The sequence below is a fragment of the Protopterus annectens genome, chromosome 4.part0 (genome assembly GCF_019279795.1).
Source record: "Protopterus annectens isolate FY-2018-M chromosome 4.part0, PAN1.0, whole genome shotgun sequence".
In the NCBI taxonomy this organism is placed as follows: Eukaryota; Metazoa; Chordata; order Ceratodontiformes; family Protopteridae; genus Protopterus; species Protopterus annectens.
This window is the reverse complement of record NC_056733.1, coordinates 408191089-408212822: the sequence shown is the minus strand read 5'-3', so window position 1 is coordinate 408212822 and position 21734 is coordinate 408191089. Positions and strand designations below refer to the sequence as shown.

The following is a 21734-nucleotide window of genomic DNA, read 5'->3' as shown; positions in this document are numbered from 1 at the left end:
AATTAATACACAGAAGACATTCTCTTGGAATACCAGACATAGCAAAACATACAACTTTTCTCTAACTGGCAGGTGTACAGCAGGAATGATTTAAAAGCAGGCAGATCATGTAGCAGTGAAGATCTGCATGCATAAAAATACATCTAAACCCTTTCCTTGGTTGTACATGTTCATGCATGGGACAAGTGAAGTGACTTCTGCTTTGTTTGAGCCATACCTTTCAACTATCAAGATTTTCGCAGAATGTCCAGATTTTTGCCTAATATGTTTGGTCTGTGCCTGAAAAAAATTCTGGTTTTCTGACAAATCAGTGAGGATGAGTTTCAGACTTCATATGCTTTAGAAAATGCTTGGTAACAGAAAACTTTCTTCTAACAACTAAGTTTATAAGAGACATTTTCAAAATTTGTCCTATTTTTGAACTTGTGCTAAGCTGTGTATATAAAATAAAACATCCTCTCACAACCTATTCTTCCTTCCTTCCTTTATTTACAGTCACTTGACCTGCACTTGATTTTTGTTGACATGCTGCAAAGCACACTGTTCTATCTTTCTGGTGTGTGTGTGTGTGTGTGTGTGTGTGTGTGTGTGTGTGTGTGTGTGTGTGTGTAACAATGTGCATGAGTGTGTGTGTGTGTGTGTGTGTGTGTGTGTGTGTGTGTGTGTGTGTGTGTGTGTGTGTGTGTGTGTGTGTGTGTGTGTGTAAAACAATGTGCATGAGAGCGTGTGTGTAGTTTCGTACTGTCATAATGGGACATGCTTTTCTGTAACTTCCTGCTGTATTTCCTCCCATGGGTTTCTGCTGCATTGTGTTTTCTAAAAGTATCCTGTTTTTTGCTTATTTTTACGAGTTATTTATAGCACTTTTATTGTCTGCTGCATACTTTTCTAGCTAGTTTGTGTGTGTGAGGTATTAACTGGATATTGTCTACATTTATTAAGCATCTGTTTGGGGTTTTTTTAATTTTTTTTTTATTTTACATTTGTTTACCGGGAAAAGTCTGACTAGACACGGGTCCATTTTCAGCGGAGGCTGGGGGAGAAAAGCTCCACATTACAATACATTACATGAGAGTAAAAAGAAGTAGAACACACATACATATGGCATATATACACATCAGGACAGCATGCTGGTGATTAACAAACTTACATATAGCATATGTACACACAACAGGACATCATGCTAGTGATTAACATTTCTTACAGTAGACAATCAGAGGTACATATTTTTCTTTTGCAGTTATAAGTTTTGTAAGGTAAATGTATAGAAGTTTGGAAGCTTTCAGGGGACAAACTGTTTATACATAGCTGTACCCTGGCAAATTCTCTTGGTATGGATTAGCCTGGTGAGTGGCATGAGCATAGCCAGTTACTTAGATAGTGGGTTTTCAGGAGATTTTGAATTGACTAAAGGAGGTGGTAGAAGTTATTTGGCTTGGTAGTGTGTTCCAGGTTTTGGCAATGGTGTTGGCAAAGAGGGACTTACCAGCTTTGTTTTTATGTTTGATGACAGTTATGAGGTTCTGGTTACTAGATCTTAAGGCTCTAGAGGGAATGTGGGGCTGAATTAGGTGCTGAAGTGCTGGTAGTAGAGTTTGTGCGCTATAGAGATTTGATTAAGTAGAAGTATATAAGGCAACTCAAGCCAGTTGAATTGCTTAAGGGATAGACAGTGGTGGGACCTATATGAGGCTTCAGTAGCAAACTTGGCAATCTTGTTGCAAGATTCCATTTTATTTAGATCAGTTTGGCAGAGATTGGTTAAGATGGGAGAGGCATAGAGGAGGGTGGATAGAAGATGAGTCCTTTCAATGGTTACTTTGGTGCATTTTGTCATAAACTGTTTGTTCTTGTAGAGGGGACCAGGTTTTTTATTAACTTTCTTAATGGTTTGTGCTATATGGATGTCGAACCTCAGGTTATTGTCTATTTCTACACCTAGCAGTTTAGTGTGTGTGGTTGGACTGATCTGAATGTTTTCTTTGGAGCTAATGGTGAAATTATTATTTAGAGGAGGAGCTCTGCCAGGGCTGAAAAGAATTAGTTTGTTTTTTTTGGGATTAAGAAGTTTGATGTTAGTGAACCAAGTTTCGGCTAGGGTGAAGTTATTTTGTGTAAGGGTTTGCAGTTCACTAAGGGTTGGGGCAGCACATATGAGGGTGGTATCATCTGCATATTGTACTATTGAGGCAGTGGGAGAGGATGAAGAGATCTGATCTGTAAATAGAGAGAATAGCAATGGGCCAAGGATGGATCCTTGAGGGACTCCTATGGTTACTGGTAACAGGGGGGACAATTGGTCCTGCCATAGGACTGCTTGCTGATGGGCAGATAAGTAGCTGTTGAACCATGATATAGAGGAGGGACTTATATTTAGGGTGGATAGGGTATCAAGAAGCAGACTGTGGTTTACCATGTCAAAAACGTTCGACAGGTCTAAGATATGGAAGAAACAAATAGACCCTTGTTTCTGTGGTGGTTAACTATGTTGGTGAATGATAGTAGTGCTGACGTGGTGCTATGGGAAGGTCTAAAGCCATGCTGGGATATGGAGAGTAGGTTGTTATTCTGGAGGTACTGTATAAGTTGAGTATGAACAACTCTTTCTAATATTTTGGATAAAGGTAATAGGATTGCTATTGGGCGATAGTTTGTGAACTCTAAGGAGTTGCCTACTTTGTGCAGTGGAATTATATATGATGTTTTCCTTGAGGTGGGGACTTTGCATTCTGAGAGAGATCTGTTTATGAGAATAGAGACAGGATAGGCTATAACTTCAGCTGAGATCCAAAGGAAGTCTGCTGGCAGCTTATCAGCTGCTAGAGTAGTTGGTTTAAGTTGCTTGTTTTTTTTGTTCTGATTTCCTGCCAAGGAGTGTATCACATAACTTGGTTGCAGTTAAAAGCTTTCTCTAGAGTCTCCTTGCTCCTTTATCTGTTTAAAATTTTCATTTAAAGGCTCATTGCTGCTCTTCTACTGTGACAGACATTTCTGCAGTTTTTTTCTACCTAAGTAGTGTGGGTATTTGTAGCATTGTTCATATTCAGGCTTGTGTTTTGGGCATAGTTGTTGTGGAGGCAGTGTGTCTGAGTACATATACAAGGTCATCTTAGTTTAGCCAAAGCCATACTGCATTTCAGTGAGAGGGGATTGTTTATGGTCATTGGCTGATTGGGGTTACCTGGACTGCGGCCTGGAGTAAGCACCCCATTGGTACTTTCAAGCTTTTTTTAAAGTTGTTTCAGGTTTCAACTTTCTGTTACCTAAGAAGTTAACTTGTGAGTGTTTGCGCCATTTTACACTGAGCTAATCGGAGGAAGGGCACTGAGCAAACTCAGATCTGTAATATATAATATTAAGTATCCTGTTTTTTGTTTATTTTTACGAGTTATTTATACCACTTTTATTGTCTGCTGCATACTTTTCTAGCTAGTTTCACTGTGTGTGAGGTATTAACTGGATATTGTCTACATTTATTAAGCATCTGTTTGGGTTTTTTGTTCTGATTTCTTGAGAAGGAGTGTATCATATAGTTGGTGGCTTTGCAGTTGCCCGCCCCTGCTGTAAATTTGATCTGGGACACTCCTCTCAGTCTAGTGTCATTACCTCATTCTACCTAATCCAGGGAGAACATTTGAGAAGGCCAATCCACCTAGTTTCTGCTCCTCCTTTCCCCTTTCCACTTACAAAAAAAAAATTCTAAGCTTGTTTCCTACCTTTCCTGTAAGTCGTCTAGTCCAGATACAGATTTTCTGTATCCAGAACTGTTTGTAAGCTTCTGAGCCCCTAAGCCTTTCTGTGTTGGAGGGAAGCTTTCTAGCTTAATTTTGTTTCTTAGAACTAGCCATTTTTTTAGTTTCAGCACTCAAATCTGTTTCTTTGAGCTCAGCACTTGTTCAGAACTCATTGTAAGCACTAAATAAGCTCAAATTACTACAGCACTCAACTTTCCTCACTTGTCTAGAGGAAAAGAGTTTTTACTAATTAATAAATAAGCACCTATCCAGGCATGTCTAAGGGTCAGCTCCCGGTGTTTTCTCCTGTCTACCTGATGAATCTGGGCATCTTGGGACAATGCAGTAATTGCCTAATGTACACAGACAACCCTCTCCTCCTACCATCCAACACTACAACCTGTGAGAGATGTACTTATATAGCCAAACTGGAAGCAAAGCTCTCTTCACCCAAGACTGGACAAGACAATGAAGAGGAGAAGGTAAACACTTGCACCACACCACACTCATCACATAGTCCTTCAAAAACTGCACCACCAAAACACACACATAGAAACACAAAACACACACCTACATTCACAGAGGTTCTCAATAAAAATCTACCCAAGCCACAGGGACCTCCAAAACAGAAACGCAAGCAACCTCCACCCCCTCAACACAACCCAAATGACACATAGCCCACAAACTTAGTGTGCCACTCAACTACAGCCCGTAAGGCATAACAACGTACCCAACACTCTAGTCATAGGTGACTCTATAGTCAGGCACACTGATGTTCCACTCACCAGGCTAAACAAGGAGAAAGTTACTGTCAGCTGCCTGTCGGGTGCCAGGATCACCTGCCTGTCGGGTGCAGGATCCACCACATAATGCATGCACTCAGGTTACTCCACAACAAGTACAAATTTGACTCTGTCATTGTCAATGTTGGTGTGAATGACCTGAGACGTACACTCCCCGGACTACATGAAAAGAGACATGGAGGAGCTGTCCGATCTTGTAGCCCAGGCAGGTATGACCCTAGCCCTGAGTAGCATCCTTCCATCACCCAGAATTATACTACAGTACAAGGACAAAATGATTGACTTCACAATTGGCTAAGCTTCTGGTGTCATTCTAAGAGGATCCAGTATCTGTCTGCCTGGGATGATATGATCGACAAACCACGATGCTTTGCCAGAGATGGCCTGCATCTATCGCCCTTGGGATTCCGGACTGGCTAAGGCTCTTGCACCCCCCTATAGTGCCTTTTTTTAGGCAAGGTTCATATGACAAATTCACCACCATAACAGGTACAAGCAAGCAAAATCTGAGGGTAATGCTACTCAATGCAAGAAGTTTAAACCTCAAAATGTACTCACTCGAGGCACTCCTTAAAATGGAGAACATCGACATTTGTGCAGTGACCTGGTTCAAGGCTCCAGAGAGCACCCCTGGATTACCAGGCTATAATTCATACCACACCTTTCGGCCACCTAACCTGAACTGAAACACTAAAGGTGGAGGCATGTCCATATTCATTAAGGATATCCGCACCTCCAGGCTAGTTACTCAGCATAATGCATCCGAGATTATCCAAGTGCAACTAACTCTGGGCAAGACCGCAATCCAAATTGTAGCTTGCTACAGATCCCCCACCATGCCCCAGGATTTCCACTCCTCATTTCTTGATACAATGGAAAATATTAGAGTACAACCTAACACCCTAATAATGGGTGAATTCAACTACCCCACCATTAACTGGGAAAACTACTCTATTACCAACCCTTGTGCTCAAGGATTTCTGGAATTTATAAATTCCAACGCCTTGGATCAACTTAGCCACACCCCCACCAGGGGCAGCAATATCCTAGACCTGGTCATTACCAACATGAGCAACCGCTGTTCCACACCAGAGGTCAATTCCTCGTTGGTCAGATCTGACCACAAGCTAATCACCATAGACATCCACATCCCACCCCCCACCCCCATTAGGGAAACCACTGTAAAAAAAATTCTCCAAAGCCAACTTCACGCTTCTTAAGACAGAAGTGGCAAACTTCACAACACCCATGCTGATGAACAATAAAGGTATGACTGCTGAATCCTATACAAATGCACTTTATAAGCACTTACACTAGTGTATGGATCATGCAATCCCTAACAGAACCAAGATGCTATCCTCCAAAAAAGGAAGTCAATCTGGTGGTCCCCTGCCATAAACAAACTCTACAACAGAAGAAAGAAACTGTTGCAAAAAAGAGTAAAATCCCATGATTGGAGGAACTCCCTAGTCAGCCTCAGTAAGAAGCTGAGATCCCTCATAAAATCCTCCAAAGCTAGTTACAAAAACAAAATCACCACTGATTCTGAAGACAACCACAAAGCGTTCTATAGTTATGTCAAGAATCTCAATGGCAACACTCAGATCTGCTCTGAGTTACACCACAATGGAACTAAATATACAGAACCAGCTGATATTGCCAACATCCTGGCAGATAGGTTCAGTGCTAACTTTACCCCCCTCTCATCCCCTAAAGAGCCCATCTCTATACCTGAAGAATACAAAGTTCCTGTAATCACAGCTTCACAGGTAAAAAACATTCTCTCCAAAGCCAAGAACACAGCATCCATGGGACATGACAACATCCCAGGCTGCGTTCTACACGAACTACAGAACAAACTGGCAGCCCACCTAAGTACCATGTTCAGTCATAGCCTCACCTCAGGCTTTGTGCCCACTGAATGGCATACAGCAATGGTTATCCCACACCACAAAGGGGGAGCCACCATGGACACCAGGAACCACCGCCCCATTAGCCTGATGAGCCTGGTTTGCAAGGCTATGGAACGTATCATCATAGAACTTCTAAACAATGACATTGGTAATCTCCAAACTCTGGACCCTACCCAGTTCAGGTTTGTAAAGGGCAGATCATGTCTCCTAAACCTGAGAGACTTCTTTGAAGCGGTCACCAAAGCCTTAGATGAGGGTAAGGTGGTTCACACAGTCTATCTAGATCTCGCCAAGGCTTTTGACACCATCCCCCACTCTGGAATTATAGATAAACTCACTAAACTAGGTATAAATCCCTATGTCACAAGATGGGTTGCCAACTAGCTCACTGACAGAACCCACACTGTGAAAGTAGCAGACTCCAAATCCAACTTCAGATCAGTGACAAATGGAGTACCACAGGATTCTGTCCTGGGTCCTCTCCATTTTGGTATCTACTTCTCTGAAGTACAGGCTAACTCTGAAGGTCTTTGGCTAAAGAAGTTCACAGATGACTGCAAACTAGGAGCCATAATCATAACTCCTAATGATGTGGACATCCTACAAAAGGGCCTCACTGAGACAGATGCCTGGTGTCAACGCCATGGCCTCAAGCTTAATGCCAAAAATGCATTGTCATCCTTTTTGGTAAAAACCTGTACCCATGAACTACCACATAAGCGGTAGTCCACTTAACACCAAAAGTGTGATAACAGACCTTGGGACACAGGTCGACAGTAGTATCTCCTTTGATAATCACATCGCCACAGTAGTCAGGAAATCCTTCTACATGGCACACCTCATTACAAAAGGTTTCTCATCCAGGAAAAAGAGGTCATCGTTCCCTTCTACTCGTCACTCATTAGGCCCATTATAGAGTACAATGCCCCTTTTGGTATGTACCTCACAAGACATCTACAACAACTGGAAAGGCCGCAGAAGTACCTCACAAAGAGGATTACCAGCCTCAAACAGATGCCCTACGCAGACCATCTCAAAAATATCCAGCTTCACTCTGTCGCATATTGCCTACTCAGAGGCGATCTCTGCCTAACATACAAAGCTATGTCAAACCCAGAGCTGTTAGACATGCTCCACTTAAAGAAATCCCAATCCCTCTGAGCTACACACTCTAGGGACCTAAACCTTGTCACCACAATAAATAGCTGGAGGGATAGATTCCTGTCCCAGAGACTTCCCATACTCTGGAACAAACTACCTATCTATATCAAACAAAGCTCATTAGCACTCTTCAAGAAAAATCTTGATGATTAGATGGGAGATAGGAAATTCACCCCAGGGATCACTTCTGTAGCTCTGCTTGACAGGGACACAGGAAAATAATTTTCTTGGGTGGCAAAAGTCAGGGTATCATTTGGCTAGGCTTATATAGGTCCTAGGGCCAATAGGCTAGTACCTACCTATGAACCTATGAACTTAAAATGCCATAATTTCTGACATAACTATGCATATGATCGTGTGCATTAGGGAGCAGGTAACATAAATTCAGGGTTAGAGTAGTAAAGTATGAATGACTGTGGTATGTTCAGCAGGGTATGTGATCTTTAAGTGCTGAAAAGTTCCGCTGTTTATTTTTTTTGTTTTCTTAAACAACCGCTGGCAGAACCCGTGACTGTGAGCTCATAATTTTATCTTAGTCTACACCTGAGAGCTTCTTGGAAGGCTTCCTTATTGGTATGCATATTTTCCACTTATCATTTTAAAGTATGCACTTATCACAGTACCCTCTCTTAGTGTTCAGATGACCTGTGTCAGACTGACATAGATGATGCAGGTTAAAGAGGCCATGAGAAAAATGAATTGAGTTACTATATCTGCCCAGACAGTAAGCTGACCTGGTGAAATTCATAATTGATTCAATACCAAGCATCATATTCTTTTGCAAAAATAAAAGAAAAATAATTTCTTCTCAAGTACAGTGGTGTGAAATGTTCAGTAAAATTGTATTTCAGAAAAAAATGTTGAAATTAGATGTTCAGAATATACATTATATATGCATCTTAAGGAAAGCACTGTCCTTTGTCTGGTAAAGATAAAACGCCTTTTGCTATCATGAGAACTGTGTAACTATGTATCACTCAGTATATGATTACCAGAAATGTCTAGCTTGCTTTACAAGAATAGTGTGGTCTTTTCCCAAGACAACAAAAGAAGGCAAAGGCAATATGTCGTCTTAGTGATAGCATATTTTTTCATCTCATCAAAACATTTTGCAGCTGAAAAATCCCATCACAGAACACCTTTACTGATAACTGCTAAAGTAGGTTAAGTGAGAGTCACTATTGCTGTAAACCTTTTCACTTTGTGTCTTTGTTAGTTTTGTAACCAAGAAGAGTTATCTGACAGTGGCAACAGCTCACCTTCCAAATCTGTAGCTTGGAGTGAAGATTCCTTTCCCCCTGATCACCAAAGGAATCCATCAGTGAAATGTGACAAGCAGAGGAAGAAATCAAGCTTAGAAAACTGTGTTTCAAATGTGGAGTTTGTGGATGCTGATTTATGATGTTACATTTTGACCCTTTTAACATCCTTTTAGATCTTCTGTCATAAAATTTTGTAAAAATAAAAGTCTTTTTTTAAGAAAATGTAATTTTTTTATTTATTTATGATGTATGTTGATCATTGAAACTGAATTGTAATGACTACTGTTTTTTTTTTTAATTCAGGTCTCCAACACACAACATGCACAAAATAATCAGAAAAACAACATTTTTCTTTGATGGGTGGGGATGAAAATCAATCAGCAGCAGAATTAGATGACCCTGTTGGGTCTGGGATCTGGTAATTTTCCCTTTTCACCACTGTAGTGCGATTTCAGAGTTGGTATATATAATTAGCAGAGAGGGTGGAGGGAAATGCAGCCCCTCCCCCCGCAAAAAAACCAAGGTGTTGTTTTATCTTTCCTTTTCTATGTTTCAGAAAGTCAGCCATATGGTATATATCTTTTATGACTCAACATTCTTAAAACTGTATCTTATAAGTTAGATCTGTTTGAAGACATGCCTATATAAGAGCTTGTACATTGGAGAGATGGTTAGGGGAGGGGTATTTGCCACATCCTCTTCTGACTTATTCTGGGCCTTTTTACTGGAATGCAGAACTGACTATTATCCACCAAATACAAATGTGCTTAAGATGCTGGCAGAGTGCAGCTACAGCAATACATTGATTTCCACTATAGAAAATGTAAGTTCACATCTGTGATATTTCAATGATTACCATTCAAACTGTCAACACTTTTATGTTACTACAGCCATTCAAGAAGTAATGCAATGGAAATCTATATATGCAGAAGGACAATCTGCATGGTAAGTGCAAATCTACCTTTTCATAGAGAGGTAAAGGACATTTCTTCTGGCCTTGCAAAATGACAGCATTTATGACAGCACTGGTTCCCCCTCTTACTTCTTCTGTCCAAGGGCAATCACCACAAGTTACCCCCCTCAGTGGACCTACTCATATAGAACAAGGGATCTCAGATACATCCACAGTGGCAGTCTTTGAACCTCACACTGTGGCTGATAGGATTCTAATCCCTTTTAGACACCTGTACAATGAAGACGTGCTCAATGTCCTGCAGGAGGCCAGGAAACCCTATACTAGAAAATCTTACCTATCCAAGTGGAAAAGATTTTCCTTGTGTCACAAAAGACAGCTGGACTGCTGGAAAGTGACATCCCTCTAATCCTGTCTTACCTGTGTGAACTACTGCAGACAGGGCTGGCCTACTTTTCTATAAAAGCACACCTGTCCGCTATCTCTGCCTGTCTCCCCCTGGATCCACCCTTAGCATCCAGATTACCATCAAAGCTCTTCCTCAAATGGGTCCTCCATCTTAGACCCCCCCCCCAGGAAACCAACCCCTCCTCCATGGGATCTCAACTAAGTACTGGAAAAGCTCACCCTGGCTCCCTTCGAGCCAGCGGCTAAAGCCTCCTTAAAGTTCTGCATCTGGAAAACTATCTTATTGGTGGCTCTTACGTCAGCCAGGAGGGTCTCAGAGCTGCAAGCTCTGATGTCTGACCCACCATTCCTTATCTTCCTTCTGAACAGGGTCTCCCTCAGGACTAACCCCTCCTTCATGTCCAAGATGGTGAGCGACATATCTTTGAACCAGTCCATCCACCTACTGGCCTTATTTCCTAACCCTCAGGGAGATAGTGAGAGAGTTCTCCATACCCTAGATGCTCACAGACAGCTAAGGTTTTACCTCCATAAACCCAAGTCTATTAGGAAATCTGGCCAACTGTTTGTTTCTTTACACCCTAGGGCTCTGGATCTCCAAGGCCATTACCTTTTGCTACCGGTACCACTATAAATCATTGCAGGGATCTATTAAAGCCCACTCCACAAGAGCTATGGCCTCTTCAGGAGCCTTTTTAAGGGACTAGACACTAACACTATCCTTGAAGCTGCTACCTGGTCCTCAGTACACACTTTCACCAAACATTACAAGCTGGACCAAATCTCTAGGGCCAGAGCAGGATTTGCCAGGGCTGTCCGCCATGGATTCCTGGAGAGCTCTACCAGACCACCACCCCATTCTTAGTGAGCTGTGGCACTCACCCACATGTGGAATACTGCAACATAGGAATAGAAGACAGAAAAGTTGTGTAAAATCTTACCATAACCATAGATGTCATTCTCTTCCATGTTACAGTATTCCTTCCCACCCTCCTTCCCCTCCTGTCAGGTTGCACTTGCTGCTCCAGGTGGCACTGAACAAGCTATGCCCTTTGTGAACTGGCTCCGACTGGGGCTTCTGTTCTGAGGGCTGGTGCGTGTCGGTGTCACTTTTGTGGCCCACGTTCCTGTCAGCCGCGTCGGGCATCTGACGCACCAGGAGGGACTGGGGGGCTTTGGAGTGCTGGCCGGATGCATGCAAGGGAGGAGAGGTAGACCCATGTGTGGAATGCTGCAACATGGAAGAGAAGGACATCTATGGTTATGGTAAGATTTTACACAACTTTTCTTTCTGAATGGATATTCATCTAGTTACCAGTCAAGTTTCCAGAATTTTGGTTAGCTTTGTGCAAACATCATTAACAGTGAAGTTTCAGACTTTAGAAAACTTGTAATGCTATAAGTACTGCTTTTTTATACAGAAGTTGTATTTTGTATCAATTGACATTTATTTATTTTTACATTTGATTACCTGGAAAGTCAGACTGGACAACATGTCCATTTTCAGCGGAGGCCCAGGGAGAAAAGCTCCACACAAAACAATGAAACTAACAAGTATTTTAAAGGAAAAGATAACAGAGAAGGTAGATTACAAAATGACTGTACATAGAGTATAATTTTGCAGAGTTTAAATATCAACAAATATGTACAAATAAAGATATAACTGAGATAAAATATGTAGCATAAAAAGGAGATGTGAAATGACATTGGGTTATATTTACTACATAAAATCCACAGTAAAATCCCAGGTAGTGGTGTTAGTATGAAGAAAGAATTTGTAAGATTTTTTTTTTCATTCTGGGGTTAGTAATGTTCTGGGGTCAGTAATGTTTAGAGTTTCAAAATATTTATTTATCATAGTGCTGTCTTAGGTTATGAGCTGCTTTTCTATCAAATTCCTTCAATAGACAAAGTATTTATTTACTTATTTTATTTGTAGTATTTGATTATAAGACAATAACAGATTCTACAAAACTACATTTGTATAGTCATACCAGGTATTATTTTAGAGTCACTTAATGTAGGATTGTATTCACATGTTGCACTTTACACGTTAGAAATTTTATGATTTTGGCTTTAAGAAAATTTATTTAATACTTAAGTACACACAGACGTAGGGTAAAAAAGTGTACACAAACCTGGTGAAGAATGTCTGTGGTTATTAAATATGCTAATTGAAAAAGCTCTAGATTGTTGTTAACTTGGACTAAGACTGTAGAGCTATCAGTGACGCGTTTTTGAAACCTGGATTTTTTTCTGGTTTCCAGTATTTTTTAACTGAATGCAAGCGCTGTGCATTGTTTTCCAGATTCAGTTTTAAGCCTATGAACGTAACTATTTCTATGATCATTTCTGTCTTATGGTTCTAAGAATAAAACACGTGAGTGTGTCACTGAGCAAGTGAGTGCAAGTGTGTGTGCGTGAGCGAGTTTGAGTGCATGCTCGATTGTGTGTGAGTGCGTGCTTGTATGTGTTTGTGAGTGAGTGTATACATCATGTATGTATATATATATATATATATATATATATATATATATATATATATATATATATATATATATATATATATATATATATATATATATATATATTACTGACATACCTCTCCAATGTAGACACATGTTAAAAGGGGATGCAATCGTGTTTGGTTGCACGGCTTGTCTTATAAAAGCCCTGGAGGTTATTAGCATAGTATCCTAGTATATACCTATGAACCTATACACACACGTATATTTTATTTATATTTTTACACACACACACACACACACACACACACACACACACACATAGATTTTATTTGCTGGTTAAAGACCCCTAAGCATGTGACTTGAATCCAAGTTCATGATGCCGACCATAGAGTCTGTGTTGCTTCTTCTGATCCAAGAAATGTGTTTGTTTGATTTGGACCTAAAAAATGCATGCCTTCGTGTTGCATCCATAAAAACTTCGGACTGTATTTAAGGTTCGGAATGGGACAAGGGCATTTCCGTTTACTTTTCTATCCTGTGGCCTTTCAGTATCAGAATGTCTAACTTCAGTGTTTGCTTTTTGAGGAAGCAGGATGTGCACATCTCCTCTTACCTGGAGGACTGCCAGATATAGTCACCAGCAGCAGCCTGATAAAGTTCTCAGTGCACTGCTCGACCCTTCCACACTTCTGCCTGAACCTACCAAAGTCAAGCCTGCATCAGGAACAGCCAAAGATTTTCTGGGGAGCTCTGTTTCATACAAACAAGGAACACTTTAACCATGAAAAGGAGAGCATTTGAGTTGAAAACTTATTTTGTGGCTCTGGCACAAAAGTCATCTAAAGGTCTCCTTGGAATCCAAGGACATGTCCTACTCCATTTTGAAAATAATTGAGTAGTGTCAGTCCCTTTAGCCAGGCTACACATCTAAAAAAATGTAGTGGTATCTCAAGAATATTTGACAACATGATGACCATCCTCTGCATCAGGTGATAACCCTTCTGATGGAAGGGATAAGAGTACTCTTGGTTTGCTTAACAAGCAGACCACAACCAGGGCAGATGCATGCCTCAGACATTACTTGGGGGGTGGATTAGTGCAGCTGATGCAGACCCTCACTGTGCTTGTCCCAGACTTTACTTGAGGGATGCATTTAGTTTATCTTAAAATGTATTTATTTTTGTTTGCTTGTTTGTGTACACATATATGTAGTTTGCTTATGATTGGGAGGTAGTAGAATTATCAACAGGACCCATTTCAGTTACATGCCTGGGACCACTGCTTTGTTAGCTGACTTCCTTCTCAAGGAATCAAACCCTGAACTTGGCAAGATGAAGTTTACTAAAAGTTCATAGCTTGAATTCTGTTTGCTAACAGCTGGACAAGTCCAAGGAAATGGACTTGAAGCAGATGATGATTTTTATATTGTCTGAGAATGATTTGGGTCAAACACTTAGGCACTTTAAGAATTGCTTGTACTGTACTGTAGTGACTTGATATCTGAAAAAGTAAAGGGGGTACTCAATGTTTAGACTTGCAGTAGTGTTTGTAGAAGCTGCCTGACCAACTTGTCATGCTTTTCCAGTCTTGTTGCACACACCCAGGCCAGAACATAGTGGCAGACGAATTACCTAGGGCTGCACTCAACATCCACAAATGGAAACTGGATCACAAAGTTTTCTTTTCATTCACATGGAAATGAGGCCTTGGATGGGGAACTGTAAATTCACTCCTGGGGTACTGCCCATGTCCCTTAAGGACAGAGACAGTCTGGGTATTGGAGCCTTGAGTTATTTAAAAGACCCACTACCCCGATACTACCCTATCCCATGTCTGAGGAATAAAGATATAATAATGTCATATTCTGAGTATTACCAGCTAAGCTTGTAAAGGCTTTTATGCCATTAGCCTAGCAATCAGCTATGAACCATGGGAGGATCTCTTCTTGTAAAGCAAGAATTGCTAGCTAGAGAAGTTATGTTCCAAGTTTTCTTGCAGTAAGTTCATAGGTGTTTACTAGGCTAACTACCACAAGGTCCTTTTTAAGCCAAGCCATGCATCCCAAATCTTTGACAAGTTTTCGTACCTTTGATAAGTATAAGCAGGGGCCTGAGAGAGGAACTGTTTACAGGTTATCTGTGTCCATTAGAGACATAGGTGCCAAACCAAGGATGAATTTCCTGTTCCGCATCCAGTTGTCCAAGTTGCGCTTGAATTGGGTTATCTGCTTCAAATGGATGGAGAGCCTGTTCCAGGGACGGGATAGTCTCTGGGATACATACTTGTCTCTCCAGCAGGTCCTATTTATGTCACAGGCAAGGTTTAAGACTTTAGAACAGGTAGTTCTGGTGCTGTTTGTTTTGTGGATATGCAGGAGGTCCATCAGAGTGGGGTTTGACAACCAGGAGGAGGTTGACATAATGGTTAAGATGTTTGCCTTACAGACACAAGGTGCAGGGTTTGATTCTCCCATGGGTTAATTGGCTAGGCTTAAAATGGCCCACAAGGGCAGTTAGCCTAGTACTGATCTGCGAACCTATGGTACAATGTAAAGAACTGGCAATGTCTGGGCAAAAAAAGGTGAAAAATTTACCATTCATAGTGAAGTGTGTTTGCCTTTTTCATTACAGCTATAGAGTCAGCAGTTTAGATGTGAGATTAGTATGAATAGGTCTGTAATCATGCAGTGGATATGGATATTAAGAAATCCTTTGCCTGTCTAGCAGCTGATGCAGAGGTTAAGGTTGTGAGTTGCAGTTCCTGTGGTACGAGGTTTGATTCTCCTCAGCTTTTGTTTGCCTGTTGTGTGACCATAAGCAAGTCACTTAACTAACCATTACTCCTGGGTTTTCCTGAAAAGAGACTATGTCCAGTGGGCCCACCTGGTTAACAAATAGGATTATTATTATTAAATTCACCCTGACAGTGGAGTAAAGCGAAGCTTGAGAGAAGAATATTGAGGCACGTTTTTTCTGACTTCATATCATAATCTTAGTGCTCCACGTAATACAAATTATGTTATTACGCTTCATCATGAAAACAAGAACACATTCATAGGACATGGAAGGCGGCTACAAACACCATACACACTGATTTTTCTTTTTAGGGTAGAGAAATACAATTTGACCTGTATTTGAATCATAGCAGTAAAAGTACTGAAGAAATGACAGATGTCTACACTTTAGGAAAGAAACAAAGACTACCAAAGCTGTAATGCTGTAGTCAACAAATCAAGTACAATTCCATAGTTTTAATAGTCTCAGCTTTAGGAATGCATTGTTTTGATGTCACCTCATAAATTTATAGAGATAAATATTCACACAGAAGAAAATGAGGTTTTATAAACAGAGAAGACACTTTTGTTAGAAAAATATGAATTTTTGACTGTGATCTGAGAAATAACAGAAGTTAAATCTCAGCAAAACACATGAATATTCTCAAAGTTAATAAGGTTGCATTCATAACATTGATGGTACTGTGAAAAAGTCTATGTCCAGCTTGTTAATGAAGAGTATTTATTTGCAGCTATTTTACAGTTATTTTTTGTTACTGTAACTTATAATAATATTTCTCTTGAATCACTTAGATCAGTGCTGTAGATCAATAACAACAGAGGTTGCAGCACTCCCAGCTTTATTGTCTCAGCTTTTATTATTTCATTAAAAATATTTACCTGCCATTTCCTACATACCAGCCAGTTGGATACTCACTTTGGTATATATGTGTTAAGCAAGCAATAATACCTGACAGGGTGAGTGTGTTAATGTGCAATTAATGCCCTCCCAGGGGTGTTATGAGGCCCAACACCGCAGCCTGGAGGGCATTATTGCACTTAGACAATGGGTTCCCTGTAAAATTGTTGTGTTTTACTTGCTTATTTATTTTTTTAGGTACTATATTATTTTTTTTATATATTTTTAATGTAAAATAGTTCCTCCGCCTACTGTTTCAAGCTTGCTGTAGTATATGTTAATGGTGTTGGAGGAAGCATTTTACATATATATATATATATATATATATATATATATATATATATATATATATATATATATGTATATATAAAAAATAATATAGTGCTTAAAAAATAAGCAAGAGAAACACAACAGTTTTACATACAGCCCCGAGGGGTTGGGAGAGTAGCCTAATTGTTAAGGTGTTTGCCTTACAAACACTAGGTGCAGGGTTTGAGTCTCACAAGGGATAATTGGCTAGGTTTAAAAAAATGGCTCGCAAGGGCAGTTAGCCTAGTACTAATCTATGAACCTATGAACCTATTCTCTCTCAGATACAGTCTCTTCTGCTTACACACACAGTCTTCTCTGCTTTCATACACACATTCACTTACACAAGATCTATCTCATCCTCTTTCTCAATCTCTCACAGTCTTCAGGTGCATTCATACACACATTTAGTCTCAATCTCCTCACAGTCTCCTCTGCTTACATACATGCATTCACTCATACATCACACTTGCTTTCTCTCTCACTCCCTCCATCCATCTCTCTCGCACACACACACACATACACACACATCTCTCTGCATGTACCCATTCACACAGACATGCAAACAGAAACACACACACACAATCGCTCTCTCTCTCTCTCTTTTACTTACATACACTCTCACACACATGCTGCATTTTTTTCTCTTTTTATTTCACACTCACTTAACAGCAAAAGCACTGCTTAGCAATTGTAAAATAACGGCTCGCTCACTCTCACTGACATGCACACATACACTCACACACAAACACAGACACACATACCTTTTTGTCTTCTTTTTTACATTTACACTTGCTAAACAGCAAAAACGCTGCTTGGTGAGCATAAAATACTGGCGGCTATTTTGTTTCCTCAGTCTGAGCTCCAGGGCAGCTTGATAAGCTGAAATGAAGCGGCAGGCTCATTTTTCACCGGACATTAGCTGTACATTAATAATCTGCTGGAGAACGCTCATTCTCCAATCAGGGTATTGATATACAGTTTGCCCATTGTTTAATTTTCATTAGAGAATGGGCTTACTGTGCATCAGTACCCTGATTGGAGAATGAGCATTCCCCAGCAGGATATTAATGTACAAGTAATGCATTGTAAAAAACGGGTCCGCCGTGGAGCTCAGACTGTGAAAAATGGAAAGGCAGCCATTATTTTGTGCTTGCTAAGCAGCGCCTTTGTTGTTTAGCGAATGTAAAATAAAAAGCATGTCTGTCTATATGAGAGAGAGTGAGTGTATGCGTGTATGAAAGTAAGAGAGAGAGAGAGAGAGAGATGATCGTGTGTGTGTGTGTTCATGTTGCTGTCTGTTTGTGTGAGTGAATGTGTGCATGACAGCAAGAGTGACTGAGTGTGTGAGAGAGAGATCGAGAGAGACTGAGAGCGATCATGTGTGAATGAATGCCTTTATGAAAGCAGAAGTGACTGTGTGTGTGTGTGTGTCTGTGTGTGTGTGAGTGAGAGAGACATCAAGAGAGTGAGAGCGGTTTTGTGAGTGAATGCATGTATGAAAGCAGAGAAGACTGTGTGCATGTGTGTGTGTGTGTGTGTGTGTGTGTGTGTGTGTGTGTGTGTGTGTGTGTGTGTGTGTGTGTGAGAGAGACAGAAAGAGAGATTGAGAGAGAGTGAGAGCAATCGTGTATGAAAGCTGTGTATGACAGAGAAAGGGAGAGAGAGAGAGAGACAATGGGCTGTCTGTAAATTGTGTTTTACTTACTTTTTCTTTTTTTAAGTACTGTATTACTTTTATATATATTTTGATGTAAAATGCTTCCTCCAACACCATTAATATATGCTACAGAAAGTTTGAAACATTAGGCGGAGGAACTATTTTACATCAAAAATATACAAAAAAATAATATAGTACTTTAAAAAATTAAGTAAGTGAAACACAACACTTTTACAGCGAGACCATTCTCTAAGCACAATAATGCCCTCCAGGCTGTGTGTTAATGTGTAATTAATGCCCTTCCAGGGTGGGCATCAATTACACATTAACACACACCCTGTCATGCATTATTGCTTATGCAATTGCTGTTTCATTGTAAGTTATCATTCTGCATCTCACTGAATGCTTTACTATACCTTAAGCAACTGGCATATGTTTGCATATTATTGTCATTCTGTGTTATTTCCTCTCTTCTGAAGCTATAAATTGTTGAGTCTGATGAACACTTTGTTCACAAAAAAAGAAGTTATGTATCTACCATAACGTTCCATGTCAGTTGTCTTCATCTCGCCTTCTTTCTTGCTTGATGGGATCAGAGCCGATCCTCGTCTCCGACTCGGCCATCTTCTATAGCTTGAGAGCTGTTTACTGGCTCGAGGCTACCCCTTATCCCATGATGCCTAGCGCTAGCTACCCAGATTCTCGTTTGTAATAGCTAACCCCAGACATAGCAAGAATAACCTGACCAAACTAACAGGTTGGGCATACTTGTTATTCACTCCAAGTCCTTAGAGGAAACAAACCAGAAAATACTCAGCCAGTGAAGCCTAAACTCCTCTCGGTCCAATAGGACAGGAGGATGGAGAGGGGATGCAAGAAAGAAGGCGAGATGAAGACAACTAACATGGAACGTTATGGTAGGTACATAACTTCTTTATGTTAAGTTGTCTATCTCGTCTTCGTTTCTTGCTTGTTGGGACAGCGTCCCCAGCACCTACGATCCTGGGTGGCTTATTGGAACAGACTCTTCAGAACAGTGGAACCAAAGTTAGCTCTGTTCCTGGAGACCATGTCTAACTTGTAATGAGAAATAAAGGTATGAGGATTTGCCCATGTGGCAGTGGCAGAAATAGAGTCCATGGGCAACCTAGACTGGAAGGCTACAGAAGTGGCCAAAGCCCTAGTGGAATGACCTATCAGTTTGGTAGACAATTCTTTGTTTCTTAGTTGATAGATGAAGGTAATAATGTGAGACAACCACCTGGACAGGGTCACTTTGGAAACTGGAAGACCCTGTTTGCCCCTAGCATAGGAAAGGAAAAGTTGGTCCGACTTTTTTATATCCTTTGTTCTATGCAGGTAAAAACGCAGTTGTCTATGAACATCCGAAAGGTGTAACTTGTATTCTGCCTTGTTGGTGTAGTTAGGGAAAAACACTGGAAGGTCTATGGATTGGTTTAGATTATTTTCTGAACAGACTTTAGGAAGGAAGGAGGGATTAGTTCTCAGAGCAACCCTATCCTTGTGAAAAACTAAGTACGGAGTACGAACGCTTAGTGCTTGAAGTTCGGAGACACGTCTGGCTGAGGTAATAGCTACTAGAAAGAGAGTTTTCCAAGATAGAAACTTAAGGGAGCAGGATGCTGCTGGTTCAAAAGGGGGCATAATCAAGGAGGTTAGTACCAAATTAAGGTCCCAAAGAGGAGGGGGATCTCTCACTGGAGGCCTAAGGAGAGTAGTCCCTCTGAGAAAGGCTTTACACAGCTTATGAGACATGATATTTAGATTAGAAAAAACAACATGATAGTTAGAGATGGCCGCTAGTTGAACCCTGATTGTGGCAGAAGCGGACCCAGAGTGAAAAAGCTCAGTTAGGAACTCCAAGATCTCGTGAACTGGGGCTGAAAAGGGATCTATGTTCCTAGCCTCTGCTCAATAAGAGAAACGTTTCCATTTGCTAGCATACATCTTTCTAGTAGCCGATTTATGAGAGGAGACAATAATTTCACGCACAGCCGGGGAAATGCTGGGAAGCCTGGCTAGGGTTGGAATTGGATCAACCAAGCTGTGAGCTGAAGTGTTTGGAGGGATCGATGCAGCTCTCCTGACTGATGAATCAGCAGGTCTGGAATAGGATCCAGGGTCCAGGGCTGCTCGAGGAGGTAACAGTGCAGGAACGGAAACCAAATCTGTCGAGGCCAGTAAGGAGCAATGAGGATCATTTTGCAACCCAACGATATTGCTTTCTGTATGAGTTTGGGTATAAGAGGGAAAGGCGGGAAGACACAAAGAAGTCCCTGAGGCCAATCGTGGACCAGAGCATCTCTGGGAGGGTGACTGGGAAGCGGTAAAAGGGAGAAATAGTTGCTGCATTTGGTGTTGAAGGGGGTTGCAAACAGATCACAGCAAGGCTGTCCCCATTTGTGGAAGATCAGATCTGCAACTACCTGATTCTGAGACCACTCATGAGGCATGAGAAGAGCTCTGCTGAGCCTGTCCGCTATGATGTTGGACTTCCCAGGGATGTGCGTCGCAATCAGAAATCATTGGGAGGAAACCACCCACTGCCAACGTCTGAGTGCTTCTTGACATAGGGGGTAGGACCTGGTTCCGACCTGCTTGTTGATGTACCACACTACTGACATGCTGTCCGTTTGAATTGCAATGGTCCCAGGAGGAAGGGAGTCCTGAAGTGCTTGCAACGCTAGTAGCATGGCTCTCATCTCCAAGACATTTATGTGCAGATGGTACTCGTGAGGCTGCCAAGTGCCTTGGACTGTCTTGCCCAGATAACACCCCCCCACCCTATCAGTGAGGCATCCGTGGTCACTGTGGCAACCAGAGGGGGTTGGATGAATGGTCTACCCTGAGACACTAGTGGGGAGACCATCCACCAGGAAAGGTGTCTTTTGCAAGTTTCTGTAATCATGATCATGTGAGACATGGGGAGCTGTTGAAAGGTCCACTGTGTGAAGAGAAGCTACTGAAGGAATCTCATGTGAAAACGGGCCAGAGGTATCAGAAGAATTGCCGCCGCCATGGAACCCAGAGTTTGAAGGACCAACCTGACTTGTACCCTTTTGCATTGCATGAGGATATGAACTTGCTGCAGAATCGTGGCCACCCTGTCCAACGGTAGCCTTGCAGACATACTTTTTGTATCTAGATCTGCTCCTATATAGGTAATAGATTGACAGGGCAACAAGGCAGATTTTTCAAAATTTATAGTAATGCCTAACTGGGCACAAATTGCGATTGTATAGTCCCTGGCTTGAAGGAGTTGATGCCTGGTAGTAGTAGTAAGGAGCCAGTCATCTAGATAAGGAAACACCTGGAATCCTTGACGCCTCAGGTGAGCCGTGACCACTGCCATACATTTGGTGAACACCCTGGGGGCTATGGTGAGACCAA

The 21734-nt window shown here is 41.2% G+C and overlaps 1 protein-coding gene across 2 annotated transcripts in view; it reads left to right on the top strand.

Moving 5' to 3' along the window:
- LOC122799354 (adhesion G-protein coupled receptor D1-like) overlaps nucleotides 1-9089 on the top strand; it is a 689306-nt gene extending 680217 nt beyond the window's left edge. For both annotated transcript variants that reach the window (XM_044068349.1, XM_044068348.1), the window contains one exon: nucleotides 8828-9089. In XM_044068349.1, coding sequence (XP_043924284.1) covers nucleotides 8828-9013 — 186 coding nt within the window. In that variant the 3' untranslated portion in view covers nucleotides 9014-9089. The remainder of the gene's footprint in view (nucleotides 1-8827) is intronic.
- Nucleotides 9090-21734: the final 12645 nt, after the last annotated feature.